At 44.1% G+C, this 19,034-nt stretch overlaps 1 protein-coding gene across 5 annotated transcripts in view; it reads left to right on the top strand.

Annotated features, from left to right (window-relative positions):
• Nucleotides 1–19,034, top strand: part of AKAP7 (A-kinase anchoring protein 7) — a 125,207-nt gene that overhangs the window by 85,646 nt on the left and 20,527 nt on the right. For 2 of the 5 annotated variants that reach the window (XR_012002655.1, XM_072764201.1), the window contains exon 8: nucleotides 6,450–6,518. The exons of the other annotated variants lie outside the window; for them this stretch is intronic. Coding sequence is in view for 1 of the 2 variants with exons in the window: in XM_072764201.1 (XP_072620302.1) it covers nucleotides 6,450–6,518 (69 nt within the window). In the remaining variant the exon portion in view is untranslated. The remainder of the gene's footprint in view (nucleotides 1–6,449; nucleotides 6,519–19,034) is intronic. 5 annotated transcript variants of the gene reach the window in all.

The following is a 19,034-nucleotide window of genomic DNA, read 5'->3' as shown; positions in this document are numbered from 1 at the left end:
GGTCATAGAATTCTCTTTTCCCAGTAGAGACAATATTGTCAGAGCTGATACTTGACAGCCCATGGGGAAGAGGCGGCTGCCACCCCCTCGTGCTGTTTGGTTCCCCTCCTACCATTTTAACCATTATAACAAGAATCCAAGCAACCGCAGCAAACAGGTATCCGTCCCAGCCACAGTTTGTTCACAGCGAGGCCTGTGAGAAAAGAAAATGCGGAAAGGTCATAGCTTTAAAGTCACGAACCTGGTATCGTATCAGGTATTTTTCTCATTCAGGTCAACTTTTTAAAAAATCTTCTAGTTATGGTACATCTCTCTATGTGACTGAAAGGAGTCTGTTAATCTCCTGATAAAATCCCATTAATGTTCTCAGGGGTTATTCATGAGTGGGATGAGCTGCTATTTCCCCTGGAAGGTGCCTGCTTGCAGGGGCCATTCTGGGGTCTCTGCGCTCTGGACAGGCCTCCCCACGGCATGCAGGCCGCAGAGCTAGGCCCCCGCTCCAGTAAGGGTTCTGCCTTAGAAGACGATTATATTACTCTTGCCCTACTAATAAAGGAATTTGGTGACCAAACATGAGAAACCAAGACATTTAAACATATTATCGTTGAGCTTGGTTAAATAGCTACTTTTCTGCATATTCTGAAATTGTAGTAAGTTGCCTCATAAGGCGTATACCTGATACCACTTGCAAAATGTGTTTAATACTAAGATCTCTGGGGTGAGATGCTCAGGCTTTGTGCAGCCGAACAAATGGAGTTCAAATCCCATTGTCGTCCTATAGTGTCTGAGAGGTTTTGGTTTAGTTACTTTTCTGAGCTCAACTGTTTCCAGCTGTAAAAGGGGGATAGAAATGCCACCTACGTCACAGAACTGTGGTAGGGATGAAACGAACTTGTAAATGTAAAGGAGTGAGCAAGGGCCTGGCATATAATAAGTACCCAGTAAACCTTAGGATTTATTCTTGTTCAACTACTTGATTGTTTTTGTTAGAGAGGGAAGGGCGGGGAGGGGCTCAGATCCTCTGCTGTTCAGGTCGGTTACACCCTGTTGTATTCCCAAACAATTGGGGAAATGATGACTACTTTTTAGGTCGTTCTGTAGGGTAGCTCTTCAAATTTGAGGAGGGACATGTGATGGCAGGGGCAGTGGGGAATCTTTTTTTTTTTTTTTAACCACTATTCCCAACCTATCTATGGTTTGTTTCTCAAACTAACAAAAATGCAGACCTAGGAATGTCTCTATTATTTTGAGTTGAAAATTTTGGGTTTATGGAGACTCTTATGAAATCTGTAGAAGAGAAATTACATTTAATTGTGTATTTAGTGAATCATCTTCATCAAAAAAAGAAGTTTGCAATGTGAAGACCATTCCTGGAAATCCTGGGCTGAGAGTAGCTGTAACCTACAGCATGAAACTATAGCCTTCCAGAACAGAGACGAACCTTAGTGCTGGGAACCAGACTCCTGTCCTCTAGGAGAGGTTAAATGATATGCTAATTATTTGCACAGTTAAAAGCCAGTTTAAAAATTCCTGTCTTGAATTTTTCAGTTGTTTTCTAATCTCGTGTTATGGTTGATTCACTGTTAATGCTTATGAAACATAGATCTGACGTTATATATATATATATCTGTCATATATATATGACATTATATTATATAAATATACCATATATATACCTTTCCTCCTTATATTGCAGAATATCCTGAGGTTTACTTTTATTTTTATTCTTAATTACATGTTGTCAGAAGTAGTGCCAATAGGAATTAATTAATAGGGGCGCCCCGGGGCTCAGCGGTTGAGCGCTGCCTTCAGCCCAGGGCTGACCCTGGGGTCACAGGATGCAGTGACCCATCCGGCTCCCCGCAGGGAGCCTGCTTCTCCCTCTGCCTGGGTCTCTGCCTCTCTCTGTGTCATGAATTAATAGATAACATCTTTAAGAAAAAAAGAATTAGTTAATACAGTGAAGTTGCTGTGCGGGTTCAGGACAGAGTGTTGGCCCCTGGGGGCCGCATTCAGGGAGGGGCCTTCTTGCTCTGAGGGCAGCTCCAGGGCAGGAAACTGGAACCAGAGGAGGAGGAGGAGGAGGAGGAGGAGGAGGGAGGGGGAGGAAGGAGGGGGAGGAGGAGGAGGAGGAGGAGGAGAAGAGATTGGTGGCCAAGCTGAAGGGACCAGGTGCACGCAGGTGCAGGTGCGGACAGGTTCTCAACCCGCTCTCTGGCCTTGCCTTGCTCCCAGACCGTCTGCCTTGGAACGACTTAAACACTTGATCCTGAGCTCCCTGGCCTGGAGGTCCACAGGGAGGCCCCCACACTCAGGCCAGGATTTCCCAGCGGTTGGTACCCCACGGTCTGGGACTCAAACCTCTGGCTTCCTACTTCTCTTTTTGGAAGATTTTATTTATTCGCCCGACTGCGGAGCCCCCGGGGGCCTCTGTCTTGCTGCTTCCAAAGGTCTTGGGCCGCAGCAGGGTAGTGGTGGGTGTGTGTGGGGGGGGGGGGGTGGTTAGGCCTGCAGGGCTTCGCGTTTTGTTCATGACGACGCTTCACTAGGAATAGTTCTTTCCTTGGTGCAGAGTAAGGACACCCGGTCCCTCGGGTCCCTCGGGTCCCTTCCCCTGGGTCCTTCCCCTCCCCTCCCCCCCCGCCCCCCCAGGTCTGTGCTCGGGTCGGGCCGTGGCCGGGGTCGCCGCGCCCCGAAGCTGCGGACCCGGGAGCCTTCCGGGCCCGGCCGCGGCCCCTGCTCTCTCCCGCCCGGGCTTCCAGATCGGGGCTATTCTCCGAGCCCGGGATCCGCGACCCCACATTCGGCGGCGGGGGCTACGGGCTCGGCCGGCGGCTGGCGGCGCGGGGCCCGGGGGGCGGGGCTCTGAGTCCGAGGAGGGCGCAGGTGCGGGGCTGGGCCGGAGGGGCCGAGGGCGCTGGGGCGAGGCCGCTCCCCCACCTTCCCGGCGGACGCGGGGCCCCGCCCCCCCCTGCGACCCCCGGGCAAGGCCGGACGTGCCCGAGCCCTGAGCTTGGGGGCCGCGGGCTGCGCGGAAGGCGGAGCCGCGGTCCTGGGGGGCCGAGGAGGTCCTGGGGGGCGTCCTGGGGGGCTTGAGAGGTCCTGGGGGGCCCTGGGGGGTCCTGGGGAGGCCGGGGCGGTCCTGCGGGAGCCTGAGCATGTGGTCCCTTCAGCCCCAGGCGGTCCCCCCTCGGCTGCAGCTGCGGGAGGCGGAGCCTTTCTGCTCCCACCCGGAGCTGCCCCCTCCCCTCCTCTCCGTCTTCCCCTCTCCCCTCCCCTCTTCTTCCTCCTCCCCTCTCCCCTCCTCCCCTCTCCCCTCCTCCCCTCTCCCTCCCCTCCCGTCCCGTCCCTTCCCCCAGCCGGGAGCCTCTCCCTCCCCTCCTGCCCTCCTCTCCCTCCTCCCCCCTCCCCTCCTGCCCTCCTCTCCCTCCTCCCCCCTCCCCTCCTGCCCTCCTCTCCCTCCTCCCCTCTCCCCTCCTCCCCTCTCCCTCCCCTCTCCCCTCCTCCCCTCTCCCTCCCCTCCCGTCCCTCCCCCCAGCAGGGAACCTCTCCCTCCCCTCCTCTCCCTCCTCTCCCCTCCCCTCCCCTCCCCTCCCCTCCCCTCCTCTCCCTCCTCTCCCCTCCCCTCCTCTCCCTCCTCTCCCCTCCCCTCCCCTCCCCTCCCCTCCTCTCCCTCCTCTCCCCTCCTCTCCCCTCCCCTCCTCTCCGTCTTCCCCTCCCCTCCTCTCCCTCCTCTCCCCTCCCCTCCTCTCCCCTCCCCTCCTCTCCGTCTTCCCCTCTCCCCTCCCCTCCTCTCCCTCCTCCCCTCTCCCCTCCTCCCCTCTCCCGTCCCTCCCCCCAGCCGGGAGCCTCCTCCTCCCCTCTCCCCCCCCTCCTCTCTCTTCCCCTCTCCCCCTCCTCCCTCTCCCGGCCCTCCCTCCTCCCTCCCCCCTCCGCGCTGGCTCCTCCCGCCCGGGGCTGCTCCTGGGCTGCAGGAGGCCGCGGGGCGCAGAGCAGCGGCGGGCGGGCGAGCAGCGGCGGGTCCTTGGGGTACCCGGGAGCCGAGCCCCGCGCGGGGGACAGCGCCGGGGCCATGGGCCAGCTCTGCTGCTTCCCTTTCTCACGAGATGAGGAAAAGATCAGTAAGTGTGCTTGCAGCGGGCATTCGTGCTTGTCTCCCAGCCCCAGTTTGGGTTTTCTTCCCCCGGGAAGGGTAACAGAATAGTGGGCTGCGATTCCTCCTGTGCTCTGCTTAAAAGGGTTTGTAGGTATGTAGTTAATTCACGGGTTTGCAGAGCGCAGGAAGCCAGTGCATGGGCTGCGGTAAAAATACAAAATCCTGAAAACTCATTCTTGATTTTCGCCCTTTGCGAAAATCCTACAGCTCAATTCTCATCACACGGTCTAGAGCCAGAGTTTAGTTGGACTTTCTCTAAATCCCTGCATGCAGTTTGGTATGTTGTGTAAGCCGGGCTTCATTTTTCTTATCGGGAATGGGGATGTTTTCAGAGCAGTGCTTGGATAACAGCACACAGAGAAGTAAAGCTGGCTGTAAACTGATGAATATTACACATTTGCAGGTAGTTTCACGTGTCCTGTGCTTTGTTCTCCGTGGAGGGGATTCAGGTGTAACTGTAAGACATCTCCAAACAAGTGATGCCACTTTGCTTCCCAGCAAAAGCCTGATGCATATTTTAAAGCTAAGGCCAGGCAGAGTCAACATCTGCTTATGGTTTGGAAAGCAGAACTTAAACTGATGACACTTGCATTAAATTTTTTTCCTCTCTGAATTACGTGTATTCACGTACATCTCGGCTTTGTTAGACACAGTGCTGGCGTTTTAACTAGTGAGCCGAATAGAATTTGCCTTATACTGGGGTTGCCCCCAAATGCTCAATCTTTAGTTCTTTTTCCATAAAAATGTTTGTAGTCCATAGTTAACCCTATTTGCAGCCATATTTCTGTCACATTGGGGCTTTATTTAAGTAAATTCGAATAGGTCTGTAGACTCTCACCATATCTGGTTCAGACCCTGAAAGGTCCACATCTGGCTTATAATTCCTGCTGCTGGTCCTTTAGGAAACTCGCCAGGGACAGGTTTTTAAAAAATTGATACACATTCTATACCTGTTCACTTGGGAAATATGCCCGTTTTTATAAGAAATCTTCTGGGAGTGCTTTGGAATAAATGTTGGGAGACGTTAGAGCATTTGATTATTAACAAGAGCCAATAACTGTTCTCTGAATTTTACTTGTGAAAATGCTAGTGTACAATACATGACGGTCCTGATCTTAAAACCTGAGATGAATTTACAGCAGAATTGTTCATTTTTTTTACACTGAGCATTGGCAGTAGTTTGGCAGCCTGAAACTTTTCAGGTATCTGTCAGGATGACTTATTTGTGGTGCCTGACGGTTTTGGTCGATGGAGTCATTGGTCGAACATCTGGGGGGGGGGGGGGGAACCGTGCTGCGGACGGTTGTAGGGGTAGTGAAGCCATCTCTCTCCTCCGTTACCGGCACCGCTTCCTATTCTCCTGCTTGAGGCATCCCCTTGCAACACCTGCTCTCCTCCTGTTCCCTCTGTTTTTCTCTTTCCCCACTCCTAAGCAGCCTTCTTGGTGCTAACAGAGGTCAAGTTTCACCTCATTGAGGAATTTGCACTTTCTCTGTCTTTTTCATCTGGGGTTGTGGGGTGCAAAGTCTCGTGGTTTATGCACAGTGCTTCTTAATACTGGTTGATAGGGAGTAGTATATGCTGACATTTGGGGTTGCTTCCTCAAGTTCCAAAATTTTAAAAAGACATGAGGCAGGGCACTGTGTTTGAAGGAAAGTTCTAGTTCAGAAGTGCAAATTAACGGTTGGAATCCTCAGTGCTTTTGCACCCCATTCTTGTGTTTGTCTTTGATTTTGACATTCCTTCGCTGTTTTGCTTCTCTCGACCTGCTCCACACCCTCATCATACATCCCATCAGCTGCTTTCTGATGCTCTGTAATTTCTCTGCTACCGGAGGATCTCAGGGAAGCTTCTCTGCCAGGCCCCGACTGCTGTGCTGCTGGTAACACGTGTCTAACAGTACTTACAAAGGGGGCTTGCGAATAAAGTGGCAGAGAAGTCATTAGCCATAAATTAGCTCTAACTCTAGGTAGCCAGTCCGTACGTTGTGTTGGTAACGTGTAAAAGAATCCGTAGCAGACATTTGCGAGGGCCCAGCATGTTTCTGATCCATGCTGGATGCTACCGTATCTCCTGGGTCTCATCACTGTGTCCCCACCTAGGAGCCTGGTTAGTCTGCTTGGAGCCACATGCTCAGCGGGGAGTACGAGAGGCAGAGCACAAACATGCACATGCCTACACCCTGCAATTCTGCTGTAAAGGATGACGGCTCCTCAGGGCAGCTCAGATTACAGAGAATTAAATGAGGTTTTGATGAAAGTTTAAATTTGTGGATGTCGTTCTCAAAACACAGGTGAGTTGGAAAGCCCGTCCTCTACGGTCCTGCAGAGGTACACAGAGAATAGACCCAGCTGGCCAAGCGGTAAGAGTCAAGTGACCCCTTCTCCCCTCCCACGGCTGCTCTATCCTGCTTTTACCCTTGGTGGTGGTGATAGATGGAAAGTGTTGCCATTTAATTCATCTGTTAGTGTTACTCTTTTAATCTATCAATAGGAAACAAGAGGATTGTTTAATCAACTAGTTGTGCCAGAGGCCTAGGTTTGTGTGAAAAGTTACCCGCCATGTGTAGCTAGAAGTCTTGGTAATGGGGTGAAGAGCCAAATATAGTAGAACCCATCTTGGTTTATTCTTCAGTCAATGCAGCACAAAGCAGTTGCACCCATTTTGTTTAAATCACAACAGTTTAAGGTTTTCAAGCATGGGATGAGAAGCCACTGGTAGGGATGTTGAAAGGGTGAGCGGAACAGCTGATAAATGGAGACACTGGCGCCTCGGTTACTTTCTCGCCTTAATCTTCTGTGATACCGAAAATAAAACAGTATATATTTCAACAAGGCACATATTTTAATTTTACAAGTCTGTGTCTTTTTATTGAAGTATAAGTTACATACAATATTATATAAATTTCGTGTGTACAACACATGATTTGACATCTGTGTACTTCAGGAACTGATAACAGAATAAGCGTAGTGACCATTTGTCGCCCAAGTTAATGCAGTGTTATCAGCTGGATTCCCCGTGCTGTAGGCTACGTTTCCTTGACTTATTTCATAGGTGGACTTTGGTGTCTGCCTCTTGGTGCCCTTCACCCGTTTTACTTCCCCATCCTCTCCTCTCTAGCAACCACTAATCTGTTCTCTATGTCTATGAGTCTGGGCTTTGTTTTGTTGGTTGGTTTTAGCTTCCACAAATAAGTGAAATCCTGCAGTATTTACCTTTCTCTGTCTGGCTTACCTTATGTGGCATAATACCGTCAAGGTCTGTCCATGTTGTTGCAAATGGTAATTTTCACTCTTTTTGGTGGCTGGATAGTATTGTGTGTGTGTGTGTGTGTGTGTGTGATACACCTTCTTTATCCATTCATCTATCAACAGGTTGTTTCCAAATCTTGGCTATTGTGAAGAAGGCCGCAGCAAACATGAGTATGCATGTATCTTATCAAATTAGTGTTTCCGTGTGTTTTGATATACACCCAGAAGTGGAATTGCTGGATCGCATGGTAATTCTATTCTTAATTTTTTGAGGGACTTTCACACTGTTTCCCACAGTGGCTCCACCAACTTCATTCCCACCAACAGTGCATGAGGGTGCCTTTTTCTCCACATCCTCACCATCACTTCTTATTTCTTGTCTTTTTGATAATAACCATTTTGGCAGGTGTGAGGTGATATCTCACTGCCGTTCTGATTTGCATTCCCCTGATGTTTACTGATGTGGAGCATCTTCCGAGTGCTGTATATCTTCTTTGGAAAAATATCTATTCAGGTCCTCTGCCCATTTTTTAAATCAGATTTTGTTGTGGTTTGTTTGTTTTTGAGTTATATGAGTTCCCTATATATTTCGGATATTAACCCCTATGGGATATATAATTGGTAAATATCTTTTCCCATTTGGTAGGTTGCCTTTTAATTGTGTTGATGGTTTCCTTGACTATGTAGAAGCTTTTGTTTTGTTTTGTTTTGTTTAGAGGCTTTTTACATTTGGTGTACTCTCATTTGTTTATTTTTGGTTTTGTTGTCCTTGCCTTTGGAGTCAGACCCAAAACCACATCACTAACATTATTGTCAAGGAGCTTACCAGCTATATTTTCTTCAAGGAGTTTTATGGCTTTAGGTCTCACATTCAAATCTAATCCATTTTGAGTTAATTTTTGTGTATTGTGTAAGATAGTGGTTCAGTTCTGTTCTTTTGTATGTGGCTGCCCAGTTTCTCAACACCAACGATGATACTCGCCTTTCTGCATTGTATCCTCTTGCCTCCTTTGTCATAAGCTAATTGACCATGTATGCACGGGTTTATTTCCATTCTGTTTTATTAATCTGTGTGTCTGCTTTTATGGCAATATCATATAGTTTTGATTACTCTAGCTTTGTACTGTAGTTTGAAATCAGGGAGTGTGATACCTGTAACTTTGTTCTTTTTCCCCAAGATTGTTTTGGCTATTTGGAGTCTTTTGTGGTTCCATACAGTTATTAAAATGATTTTTTCTAGTTTGTGAAAAATGCCATTGGAATTTTGATAAGGATTGCATTGAATCTGTAAATTACGTTGGATAGTATGGACATTTTAACAATAATAATTCTTCCAATATATGAGTGTGAAATATCTTAACATTTATTTATTTCATTTTCAGTTTTTTTCATCAACATTGTATGGTTTAGTTTATAGTCTTTAACCTTTTTGGTTAAATTTATTTTTAGGTATCTTTTGATGGAATTATGAGATTTTTTTTTCTTGATTTCTCTTTCTCATAGCTTGTTACTAGTGTATGGAAATGCAACAGATTTTTGTATTTTAATTTTGTTACTGTAACTTTATTGAATTCATTTATTACTTTTAACAGTTTTGAGTGGAATTTTTAGGGTGTTCTCTATATGATATTGCACCATCTGTTAAACAGCGACAGTTTTACTTCTTTCTTACCAAATTGGGTACCATTGATTTCTTCTTTATGTCTTGTCTGATTGCTGTGGTTAGGACTTCTAATACTATGTTGAATGAAAGTGGGGAGAGTTGGCATCCTAGTCTTGTTTCTGGTCTTAAAGGCTGCGGGCTTGTCATATATAGCCTTTATTATGTTGAGGTATATTTCCTTTATGCCCATTTTCTTGAGTTTTTATCATAAATGGATGTTGAATTTTGTCAAATGCTTTTTCTGCATCTGTTGAGGTCATCATATGATTTTTATCTTTTCGCTTCATTAATATTACATTATTTGATGTTGAACCATCCTTGCATCCCTGAAATAAATCTTACTTAATGTTGGCATATGATCTTTTTAATGGATTGTTGAATTCAGTTTGTTAATACTTGATTGTAGATTTTTGCCTCTATATTCATCAGGAATATTGGCCTATAACTTTTTGTTTTTATGGTGTCTTTGGCTTTAGTTTCAGGGTTGCTGGCCTCATAAAATGAGTTTGTAAGCACTTCTTTCTCCTCAACTCTTTGGAAGGATTTGAGAAGGATAGGTATTAAATCTTCTTTGAATGTTTTGTCAAGTTCACCAGTGAAGCCATCCAGCCCTGGATTTTTGCTTGTTGGGAGGTTATAAGTAGGTGTTTTAACAATATACACATACTTTATTTTACATTTGAGATATTTTTCAATATAGTCTTTTTGTTTACATGAGGTACCAGGATCGTATTTGTTTCATAAATATGAGCCATATCTCAAGATAGTATGTTTCTGATGATTTGCAATTGGATGCCATAACATTAATATAAAAATTGAGATAAGCAGTGTTTCATGTCCAGTGAATACTTCTATCTTTGAATCTTAATTACCACAGTGGATATTGTTCAGCTATACTCAAGGAAGTCTATGTTTAGATTTTCTAATTCTCTGGAGGTCTTCCTAGAAGTCCTATAGCCTTATCCTTTGCTCTTATTTGTACTTAGATACACCAACTTTGAGGTCCTCTTTCATATGTGTGTGCTAGCTCATCACAGATTTAAAGCACTGCCTATGAAGGGTCCAAGCTATGTACCTCTCTTCATAGCTCCAGAGGCTGCCTTAGTGTTTTCAAGAGGAGGCGTGGCCTAAATGTTTGTTGGTGAGGAGAATGATACGCATTTCCTGTTACAAGTACGAGAGCACTTGGGTGTACATAGCCTGGCAGAGGACAGAATTTGGAATGACTCTGGCTGATGCTGTCACCTGTCAAGAACTTTGGTAACTGAGTGTATCAGAGAAGCCTTTTAATGTGTTCTCATGTAGATGCTACAGCATGCGCCCCAAGAAATGTGTGATAGGGAACCTCCCGTCAGCCGACAACACCCGTCCTCCTTCCTCGCCTGCAGAAATGGTTTTATACACAGGGACGCAGCGTAACTCCAGTCCTGCTGCTGCCTATTGACAACGTCTGGCCTGTCCCTTGGCATGAAGTTTTGACTATGGAAAGAGCACAGGACTGGGAGTAAGGAGATGTGGGCGAGAAACTCAGCTCTGCTACTGACATCCTGATACTGGGGAAGTTCTTAACCTCTCTGGGCCTCACTTCCTCATATTGAAGAAGTAGGGGTTGAACTATCATGACCTTGAAAGTTTTTTCTCTTCAGTTGTCCCTTGGAACTAAGAGTCTAGGAAATAAATATTATAGGTAGAATGTAGTTCTTCCTCCTTCCGTCTCTTCCTCCCTCCTTTCCCTCTTTTTCGTCCACCCCCACTGCCTCTTCTTTTTAATTTGTTGAATGCAAATTAAAATTTCATTTGCAAAATTGCTTATGAAGAGAAACTGTTAGAAAATAAATGCTTCCTAACTGTCCCAGTTCAGAGAGGAAGTGGCTGAAAGCCAGTGGTTAAGAGGCAGTTCTCAGGAAGTTGTCCAGAGGTGCTGTGGGGCGGGAGGCTGGCAGGAGGCTGGGACCCATTATCTGCTGCCCCCTTTCTTTCTTTCTTTCTTTTTATTTATTTATTTATTTTTAAATAATAAATTTATTTTTTATTGGTGTTCAGTTTGCCAACATACAGAATAACACCCAGTGCTCATCCCGTCAAGTGCCCCCCTCAGTGCCAGTCACCCATTCACCCCCACCCCCACCCGCCTTCTCCCCTTCCACCACCCCTAGTTCTTTTCCCAGAGTTAGGAGTCTTTATATTCTGTCTCCCTTTCTGATATTTCCTGCCAGTGGTGCTCTGTGTAACCTGAGACTACATTTTGTATGAAATTCCTGTGGGTAATATTGTGGTAGCACCAGTAATGTTGTGTGATGTAAAGCATTTAACCATAGTCACTAAAGATTAAATTTTTCCCCCTTTACTAAATAATGTATACCCAAGAGGTTTATGTTTCTAAAATTAAGTATGGAAACATTAGTGCAAATTCTCACAGTTACTATTCCTGCCTTAATTCCCTGATTCTCTTTGCTAATTCATAGTCTGTATAGTAACTGTATTTCTTTTTGTTGCTGTTCTCAAGCCTTTTTACAGTTTTCCTGGGTTATATGATCAAATGCTGAGTAATTTTCATTGGGAGTACAAAGGTTACAGAATTTTTCCCAGCCTCTTTGCAGTCTACTGGCTGCTGTGAGCTTTACCAAGATGTTCTGTCGAGCAATGTGATGTGACCTGTCTCATGTCTCTTTCCTGGGGAAGGGCCATGTGAAAAGGAGTGGAGGATCTGATGGACATAAAGGTCTTGGCTAATAGAAGAAAGCCTCATGTATTACCCCTTCTTGGGGCATTTGCATTTTAACAAGGCTCATTATCCCAAGTGCTCTTGGGAAGTATTTATAGTGAAAAAAATAAAATAAGCTAAGCAGCAGTAATTACTTAGTCCAAAATAATCTCTAGTGGAGGAATTTTGGGCAACTAGTAAAACTCTCTCAGGGCATCTGATAAATCACTTTCTATGCATAACTGCCTTCTTTTTAATTAAATTGGCCTTGTTTGATCTGTAGGTCTTTGAGATTTTATCCATAAATTTCCGATATCCACAGTAAAGAAACCCAAAAGAGCCCTAAAACTCTCAGTGCTGAAAGCAAGGGATTTTGAAGACAGGTAGACTCAACTTACATTTTTTGGTTCTATTATTTGTTATGTAACTTCTCTAAACCTCTGTACTTTCATCTTAAATATCTACATATTATGAGAATCAAATAAGCCAATGTCTATAAAATGTCTGACACTGTCGTTGGCATAGAGTAAACCCAGTAAATATCATTTCTCTGTGCCAGTGAGAGTGTACTGTATAATTATAGTCATTTTAGAAGTCCACTTGGCAGAACCATGGTTTTATTTCTATCATGCCCAGAAGGAAAACAAAAGAACTTACAATTTCAGACCTTGAATTGTTGAGTAGACTTATCAGTGTGGCAATTTTTCCTTTGGGGTACTCCCTCCCCTTCTCCCGGGGGTCTGTCCATCAGGATGCATTAATTCCCTGCCTGAGGAGAGAGGTGTGGTCCAAGCAGAGTTAACTGAGAGTCTTCCCTAAGATTTGGTAGAGGGTCTGTCTGTCTTCCTTCTGGGTTGTGAGAAGAAAGGATATAAACATAAGATTGCTAGTTGGGAGGGAGCCAGTGGGAGTCTTCCTGAGAATGAAACCAGCATAGAAGAAGGGAGGCCAGAGAAGAAGAGAGAAAAGAGTCAGTCTTGATGATAGTATTTGAGCCTCTGAGTTATCTTCTTCATTATAAGAAGCATTAAATCCTCCTCTTTTTCTTGGCTTAAACTCGCTTGAGTTAAATTGTTGTCACCTACAACCAAAAGGCTTCAGATACTATTATGGAGGATACTCAGTATCTGTAAAAGTGGGCCCATTCTGAAACAAATATTTATAAACCTGGCAAGGAAGTAAAAACTCAAAAAAAAAAAAAAAAGAAGAAGAAGTAAAAGTTGATTTCTTCTGAACCTTCATGTTCCATTTTAATGGCAATGAAATTTAGCTTTAAGTGATAGCTGTCCACTTCAACTAATATTTTGAGCCCCATACATTTGGAAATCTCCGAACCATGTGTTCTGGAAGGTGCAATGATGATACACAGTCCCTGTTGTTGAAGGATTTCTTTTTAATTTGCATGACTTTTTAAAAAGAGGTGTATTGGGGGGCGCCTGGGTGATTCGGTCAGTTAAGCATCTGCCCGGCATCAGGCTCCCTGCTCAGTGGGGAGTCTGCTTCTCCCTCTCCCTCTCCCTCTCTCTGTCTCTCTCTCTCTCTTGCTCTTTCTCAAATAAATAAAAAATCCTTAAAAAGAAAAAAAAAATAAAAAGAGGTGTGTTGGATCCCAGTGTTTATTATGCCCTGAATGGAAAAAGACAAGATAAAAGGTCTTGGTGTTCGCAGATGAGCAGGGCCACACCCCTTCCACACCAGGGAGGTTCCATGGCTGCGTGTGCCAAGTCCAGTCAGAATGAGTCCATTAGAGCTGCAACTAGAAGTCGCCTCAATCACCCGTCACAGGCAGTGGTTATAGCTTGATGCAGGCAAACACTGTTTCTACAACAAACATTTTAGAAAATTAAGTTTCCTACAACAAACATTTATAATGCCAAAGGTACAAGTGAGCAGAACTTGGAACCTGTAAGACCAACCTTCCCATTGTATAGTCAACTTCGTTGCCCTTAGCAAGTAGTCATAGACAGAAACTGAGCTGCATGATGAAAATATAAAGAACAAGAATGGTTTTAACTTAAAGTCTGTGGAAACTTGGCTATGAGGGATGTTAATTTTACTAAAGGCTGAGTCAAAGATATTTGAAGTTTGTAATTTTCTGTTTCCACATACTGTCCCCAAAACTTGTGAGTTTATTCAGGGACATTTGTAAGCCTAAGACATATATTCAGAAAAATGGTAGTGCCTGAGACAAAGTGACATGACAACAGGGTGCCTGGAGTAGATGGAGAGGAGATTTCCCGAGAGCCGGAGCTCCCCCGGTTGGTGACACAGATGGGAGAGGGAAGAAAGAATTCCATGGAAAAGGATGACCCACTTTTCACGTGTTCCTGCAGCTCCCCCCCCCCCCTTCGTCTTGTGGTTAGACTGTTGGTGTTGGCATTTGCCACGTAAATTACTGCAAGTTTCAATTTGAGGTCTCACATCTGACTGTTAGAACAAAAATAAAATTCACACTTTCTAAGCATTTAAAATATCCGGCTAAAGTTAGCTGTGAAGCTCAGCTTTTTCAGAGTTTTGATTGATGTTTATCATAGCTAATAAAGTGGCAAACAGATGATCTGTTAATCTAAGACCTTCTATCTAGATCTGTAGCAGTTGGACCTTACTTAAATTCTGAGGAGGGAGGCCAAGATGGCGAGGAGCCTGGAAACCACATCCTAAGAGGGACCATGGCTGCTGAGCCAGAAGGAAGGAAGGCTGATGAATTAGTGGTCCTGAAATATTTGGGGGACCTTTATTTATTTATTTTTAAAATTTTATTTATTTATTTCAGAGAGAGTGTGTGAATGAGAATGAAAACGAGAGCGTTAGGGGCAGTGGGAGAGGGAGAAGCAGGCTCCCCGCTCAGCAGGGAACACAATGAGGGGCTGGATCCTGCGACCCTGGGATCACGAGCCCAGCTGAAGGCAGACGCTTAGCCAACTGAGCTACCCAAGTGCCCCTGGAGGACCTTTAATGTGGAAAGAAAAGAAGAATTATTCTATATGGTTCCAGCAGGCCAGAATTAGGACAATGGGTGTCTGTTTTTACATATTTTCTTTTGGTGGTTTTAGGTATATAAAACCTAGTAATACTTTAATTAGGTCTGTGATAACTCTTGTTTAAAATAATGGAAATACTGAAATGGAGTCCTAAAACACAGAGAAATTATCATAGTCAAATTTTCCATTAATAGTTTTTTTAAAAGATGTATTTATTTGAGAGAGAGAGAGAGAACACAAGAGAAAGGGGCAGAGGGAGAGGGAGAGAATCTCAAGCAGACTCCTGGCTGAGCAAGGAGTCTGATGAAGGGCTCAGTCTCATGACCCTGAGATCATGACCTGAGCCAAAATCAAGAGTCAGATGCTTAACTGACTACACCACCTAGGTGTAGGCACCTCTGCATTAATAATTCTTCATTTTGATCCACTCTAAATGGAAGACCAGAGTTTTCATGAAAAAAATGTATGCCTCTTTATTATTTTTTATCTTATAATAACTATTAAATGATCATTTTAAATTAATTTCTTTAGGATCAACTGACTTGCTTTAAAATAGAAATGTAGGGGCACGTGGGCAGCTCAGTCAGATAAGCATCGGGCTCTTGATTTTGGCTCAGGTCATGATCTCAAGGTTGACACTCTCAAATGAATGAATGAATGGATAAATAAATATTTAAAACTGAAATGTAATATACAACTTTGGGTTCTTACCAAGATATGTTGTTGTATGACATAAGTACAACATTAAATGTTGGTTGTTGAATTCAGTACTAACAGTGGGCAGTTGGCATCAATAAATTCTAGAGTCATCAAGCTAAGGTGCACTGCCTTTTGTCTTTATAAATGAAATTTTTATGAAAACATTTTATCCAAATTTAGATTTTACGTTAAATATGGGTATAGTAAATTTAAGATAACAATACATTGTGGTGCCCTTGTGTGCCACTGCTGTGTACTGTACACTATACTTAATTTTCTATGTAAAATAAGATTTACAGATTTGTAGGGTTTATAGAACTTAAAGATGTGTACATAAAACTATATGAAATTTGAATATTAAATTCAAAGGCATAATAAGTTGTTTTATAGGGAGGCAAGTTCATGAAATATGCAGTTTTTCTAAAAAAAAATCAGCTTTACAGCTGCTCCTAACTTTGTACCATTTGCTCTTAATCGTCCATATCTTAGTCCTGTGTAAATACCACACTGTGGGGGGGAAGGATTAGAAACCATCATGTCAGTTAGGGTCCCATCAAGCAAATAGGAACTACACCAGGTTTTTTAACAGAGAGAATTTAATGTAGGGAAATGATGCAGGGATTTTGGAGGAATAAAGAATGAAAAGCCAATACTGAGGAACAACATAGGTAGCGACTTTCAGGCTGGGATCACTTGGGGGAAGGACCCCAGGGGGCTGAAACTCAGGCTTTGGAGAAGGGGCTGCTGCCTCCCAGCAGGTACCCCAGAGCACAGCCAGGCCCTGGGAGGCTAGGATGCCAGCCTCCAAGGAGGGGACCCTGGCCCTCTTCTCTCTGAAGGAAGGCAGTGAGGTGCATTCCAGGAGCAAGGAAATAAATGAAAACTGGAACCAATCGGAACTAGTGGCCGCTGTCAGGGGGTCGAGCTCTAGCTGAGGCAACCCTATGGGAACAATGAGCAAACAGCAAAGGGCAGGTTCCTTTCCCCCTCGTGCAGCTGTCCAGTGTCCCTCTGGAGCTTCTTCTTGGAAGAACCACATATAAAAGCTGTGGAAGGTACAGGTTGTAGACTGCACAACCTGGAGGGTACTATCATACGCATCAGAGACCTCGCTGGCAAAGGAGAAACACATTTGCTGAGTCCCAGCTCCAGGATCATAAAGCTGAACAGCGAAGGTCCAGAGCTGAGGGCCAGTAGGTTAGTAACTGGCTCACAGTAATTGGCTGTGTTTTAAACTTGTCTTTTATTTTCATTCTTCCAAGATAAACTTCTGGTTTGTCAATTTGTGGCCCTTATTTCTTTGGGGATAAAAATAATAATAATTGTATTAAAATAATGGGGGTATAAAATATCACAAGTATTTATAAACTAGGTAGAAATGTGAATATTTCAAAAGAAATGCAGTTTAGAAATAGGTAGTAGTGGGCACTGAGGTGGGCACTTGAAGGGATGAGCACTGGATTAAGTTATTCTGTATGTTGGCAAATTGAACACCAATAAAAAATAAATTTATTATTAAAAAAAAAAAGAAATAGGTAGTAGTAATCAAACCCATTGTTAAGATGTTTCTAAGGAAACCCATCACCCAGCCCAATGTAGCAAACTTAGAACAAAATTTTTTGAAACTAAAAAAAAAAAAAATTTGAAACTAATTCATAAAGTTTATGAAATTTGTTAAAAATAATTTATCTTTTTAAAGTTTGTGTTCTGCAATCTTACCAGTCTTACGTATAGTATATTTTTGGTGAATATTTTCTCTTTTCCAGTTTTATCAAGATATAATTGACATAATTTTGGCAAATATGTCTTTACACCAATCCTCTCAGTCCCAATTAATGATATTCACAGTGAACGCATGACAGAGGGACAGGTTAGTGGATTAAGTGAGGGGTTACAGCTGCAGCCAGGCAGAGATTGGCGTTTGGAATGATAAGCGGTGCTCTCATGGCTTTCGAAATTAAAGGGAACCAAAGGCTCTGATGCCAGGAGGCCAAGGCAGGGTGTGGAATGTTCTGAAAAGTCTGAGGAATTTTTAAAAGGATCTTGGATCAGTCAGAACAGAAATAGAAAAAGAGCAGTCAAAAGGGTCAAGACAGTGAGGTTAGATGCCAGGAAGTCACATACATCAAGGCAAATTTATTCTTTTTTTTTTTTTTTTTTTTAAAGGGAGAGCTTACAGGCTCCCACATACAAACAAGGCACCTCGATTGACCTGGAGGCTGACGGGTATTGTCAGTCCTCCACCCCTTCTAGCGGCGTCTGTGTTCTCACCCTTCTCAGCTTCACTCCAGCAGCTCTTTGGAGCATTTTGAGAAGAATGGGTCTCTCTTTTCTAATCCCCACATATAGAATCTGAAGGAAGGTACGGGTTATCAACTGCACAGTTATAAAAGTTGTACATTGTAAAATATTTCGAAGCAGTAGAAATGAAGTGTCTTGAGGAAGGGGCACTTGAACGCATTCACACGGGCACAACACATGTCCTGTGGAGTGTGGGATGTGCGACGAGCCGTTGACCGCAGGGGAGAAGTGAAGTGGGGGCTCTTATCAGAAAGGGTGGGTGGTAGGGAGGAAATCATAAAGTGGATGTGGCCTGGAGCCCTGTGGCGTGGCCCGCAGTGGAGCCGTCACTGATCCTGGAGGAACCATGGTCTTCTAGTTCTTGACAAGGAGAACCACCGTGCATCCCCTTTCATTCTAAACATTGGGAAGCTCAGAGTCCAGCTTGTAGCTCTGATGATCTGCACCTGTGTGGTCTACGCTTCCCTCTGTTCTTGCTGTTATAATTAATGTCTTCCCTTGGTGCCGATTTTTACTTTACTTATCGTGTACTTCGTACTACATATATTTCTTGCCACTAATTATCTCACATCTCCTGAGATGGGATGAGGAACCGACGAATGATAGAAAGAAGCATGCGGCTGAAGGAATGGAGTGGCCCTCCTAGGAAAACAAGAGCAAGGATCATGACAGTCACTACACGTGCATCCTGTGCGTCCTAAAGTAGATATGTCCCTGGAAAGTTGCATAGAAACTAGACTCATGTGATTGTTTTTATCGATTACGATTTACAGAAAATCGCTGTTTCAGCTGCTGTCTTCATGCGTCTGCTGAAAGGCCTTTTGCGAGATGAACTAGCAGTAGCTCTTCTTTGTTCAGTTGCAAAAGCAAGTAAATTCGAGCTCTAAAGAACAATGCATACATTTCTTGTTTGCGTCACTCCAACACTGTTTTAAGAAACATATTGTGTACGGTGAGTAGGGTACTCGTTCTGCATTTGCTTACAGAGGTGTACAGCAAGGAGGTCGTCAACAGATAGCCTTGAGACCTCATATGTTACGGGAGGGTCTTGATACCTCCTCCACTTACAACCAAAACAGTGAAGTAGCTAATTGTGTTGAATACTTACTATAAGGGGGTGCTGCACTGTTTTGTATTATTATCTTATTTAATTTTCACAACAGCCGTAAGGTACAGAACTTCTGTTATCCTTGGTTTGCAGGTAAAGAAAATGAACCTCAGAAGGGTTAGGCAGATTTTACAGGGATACAGAGCTAGTAAATGGAGGAGCTAGGATTCT

The sequence above is a fragment of the Vulpes vulpes genome, chromosome 1, assembly GCF_048418805.1.
Source record: "Vulpes vulpes isolate BD-2025 chromosome 1, VulVul3, whole genome shotgun sequence".
NCBI lineage: Eukaryota > Metazoa > Chordata > Mammalia > Carnivora > Canidae > Vulpes > Vulpes vulpes.
This window is presented reverse-complemented; position numbering and strand designations above follow the sequence as displayed.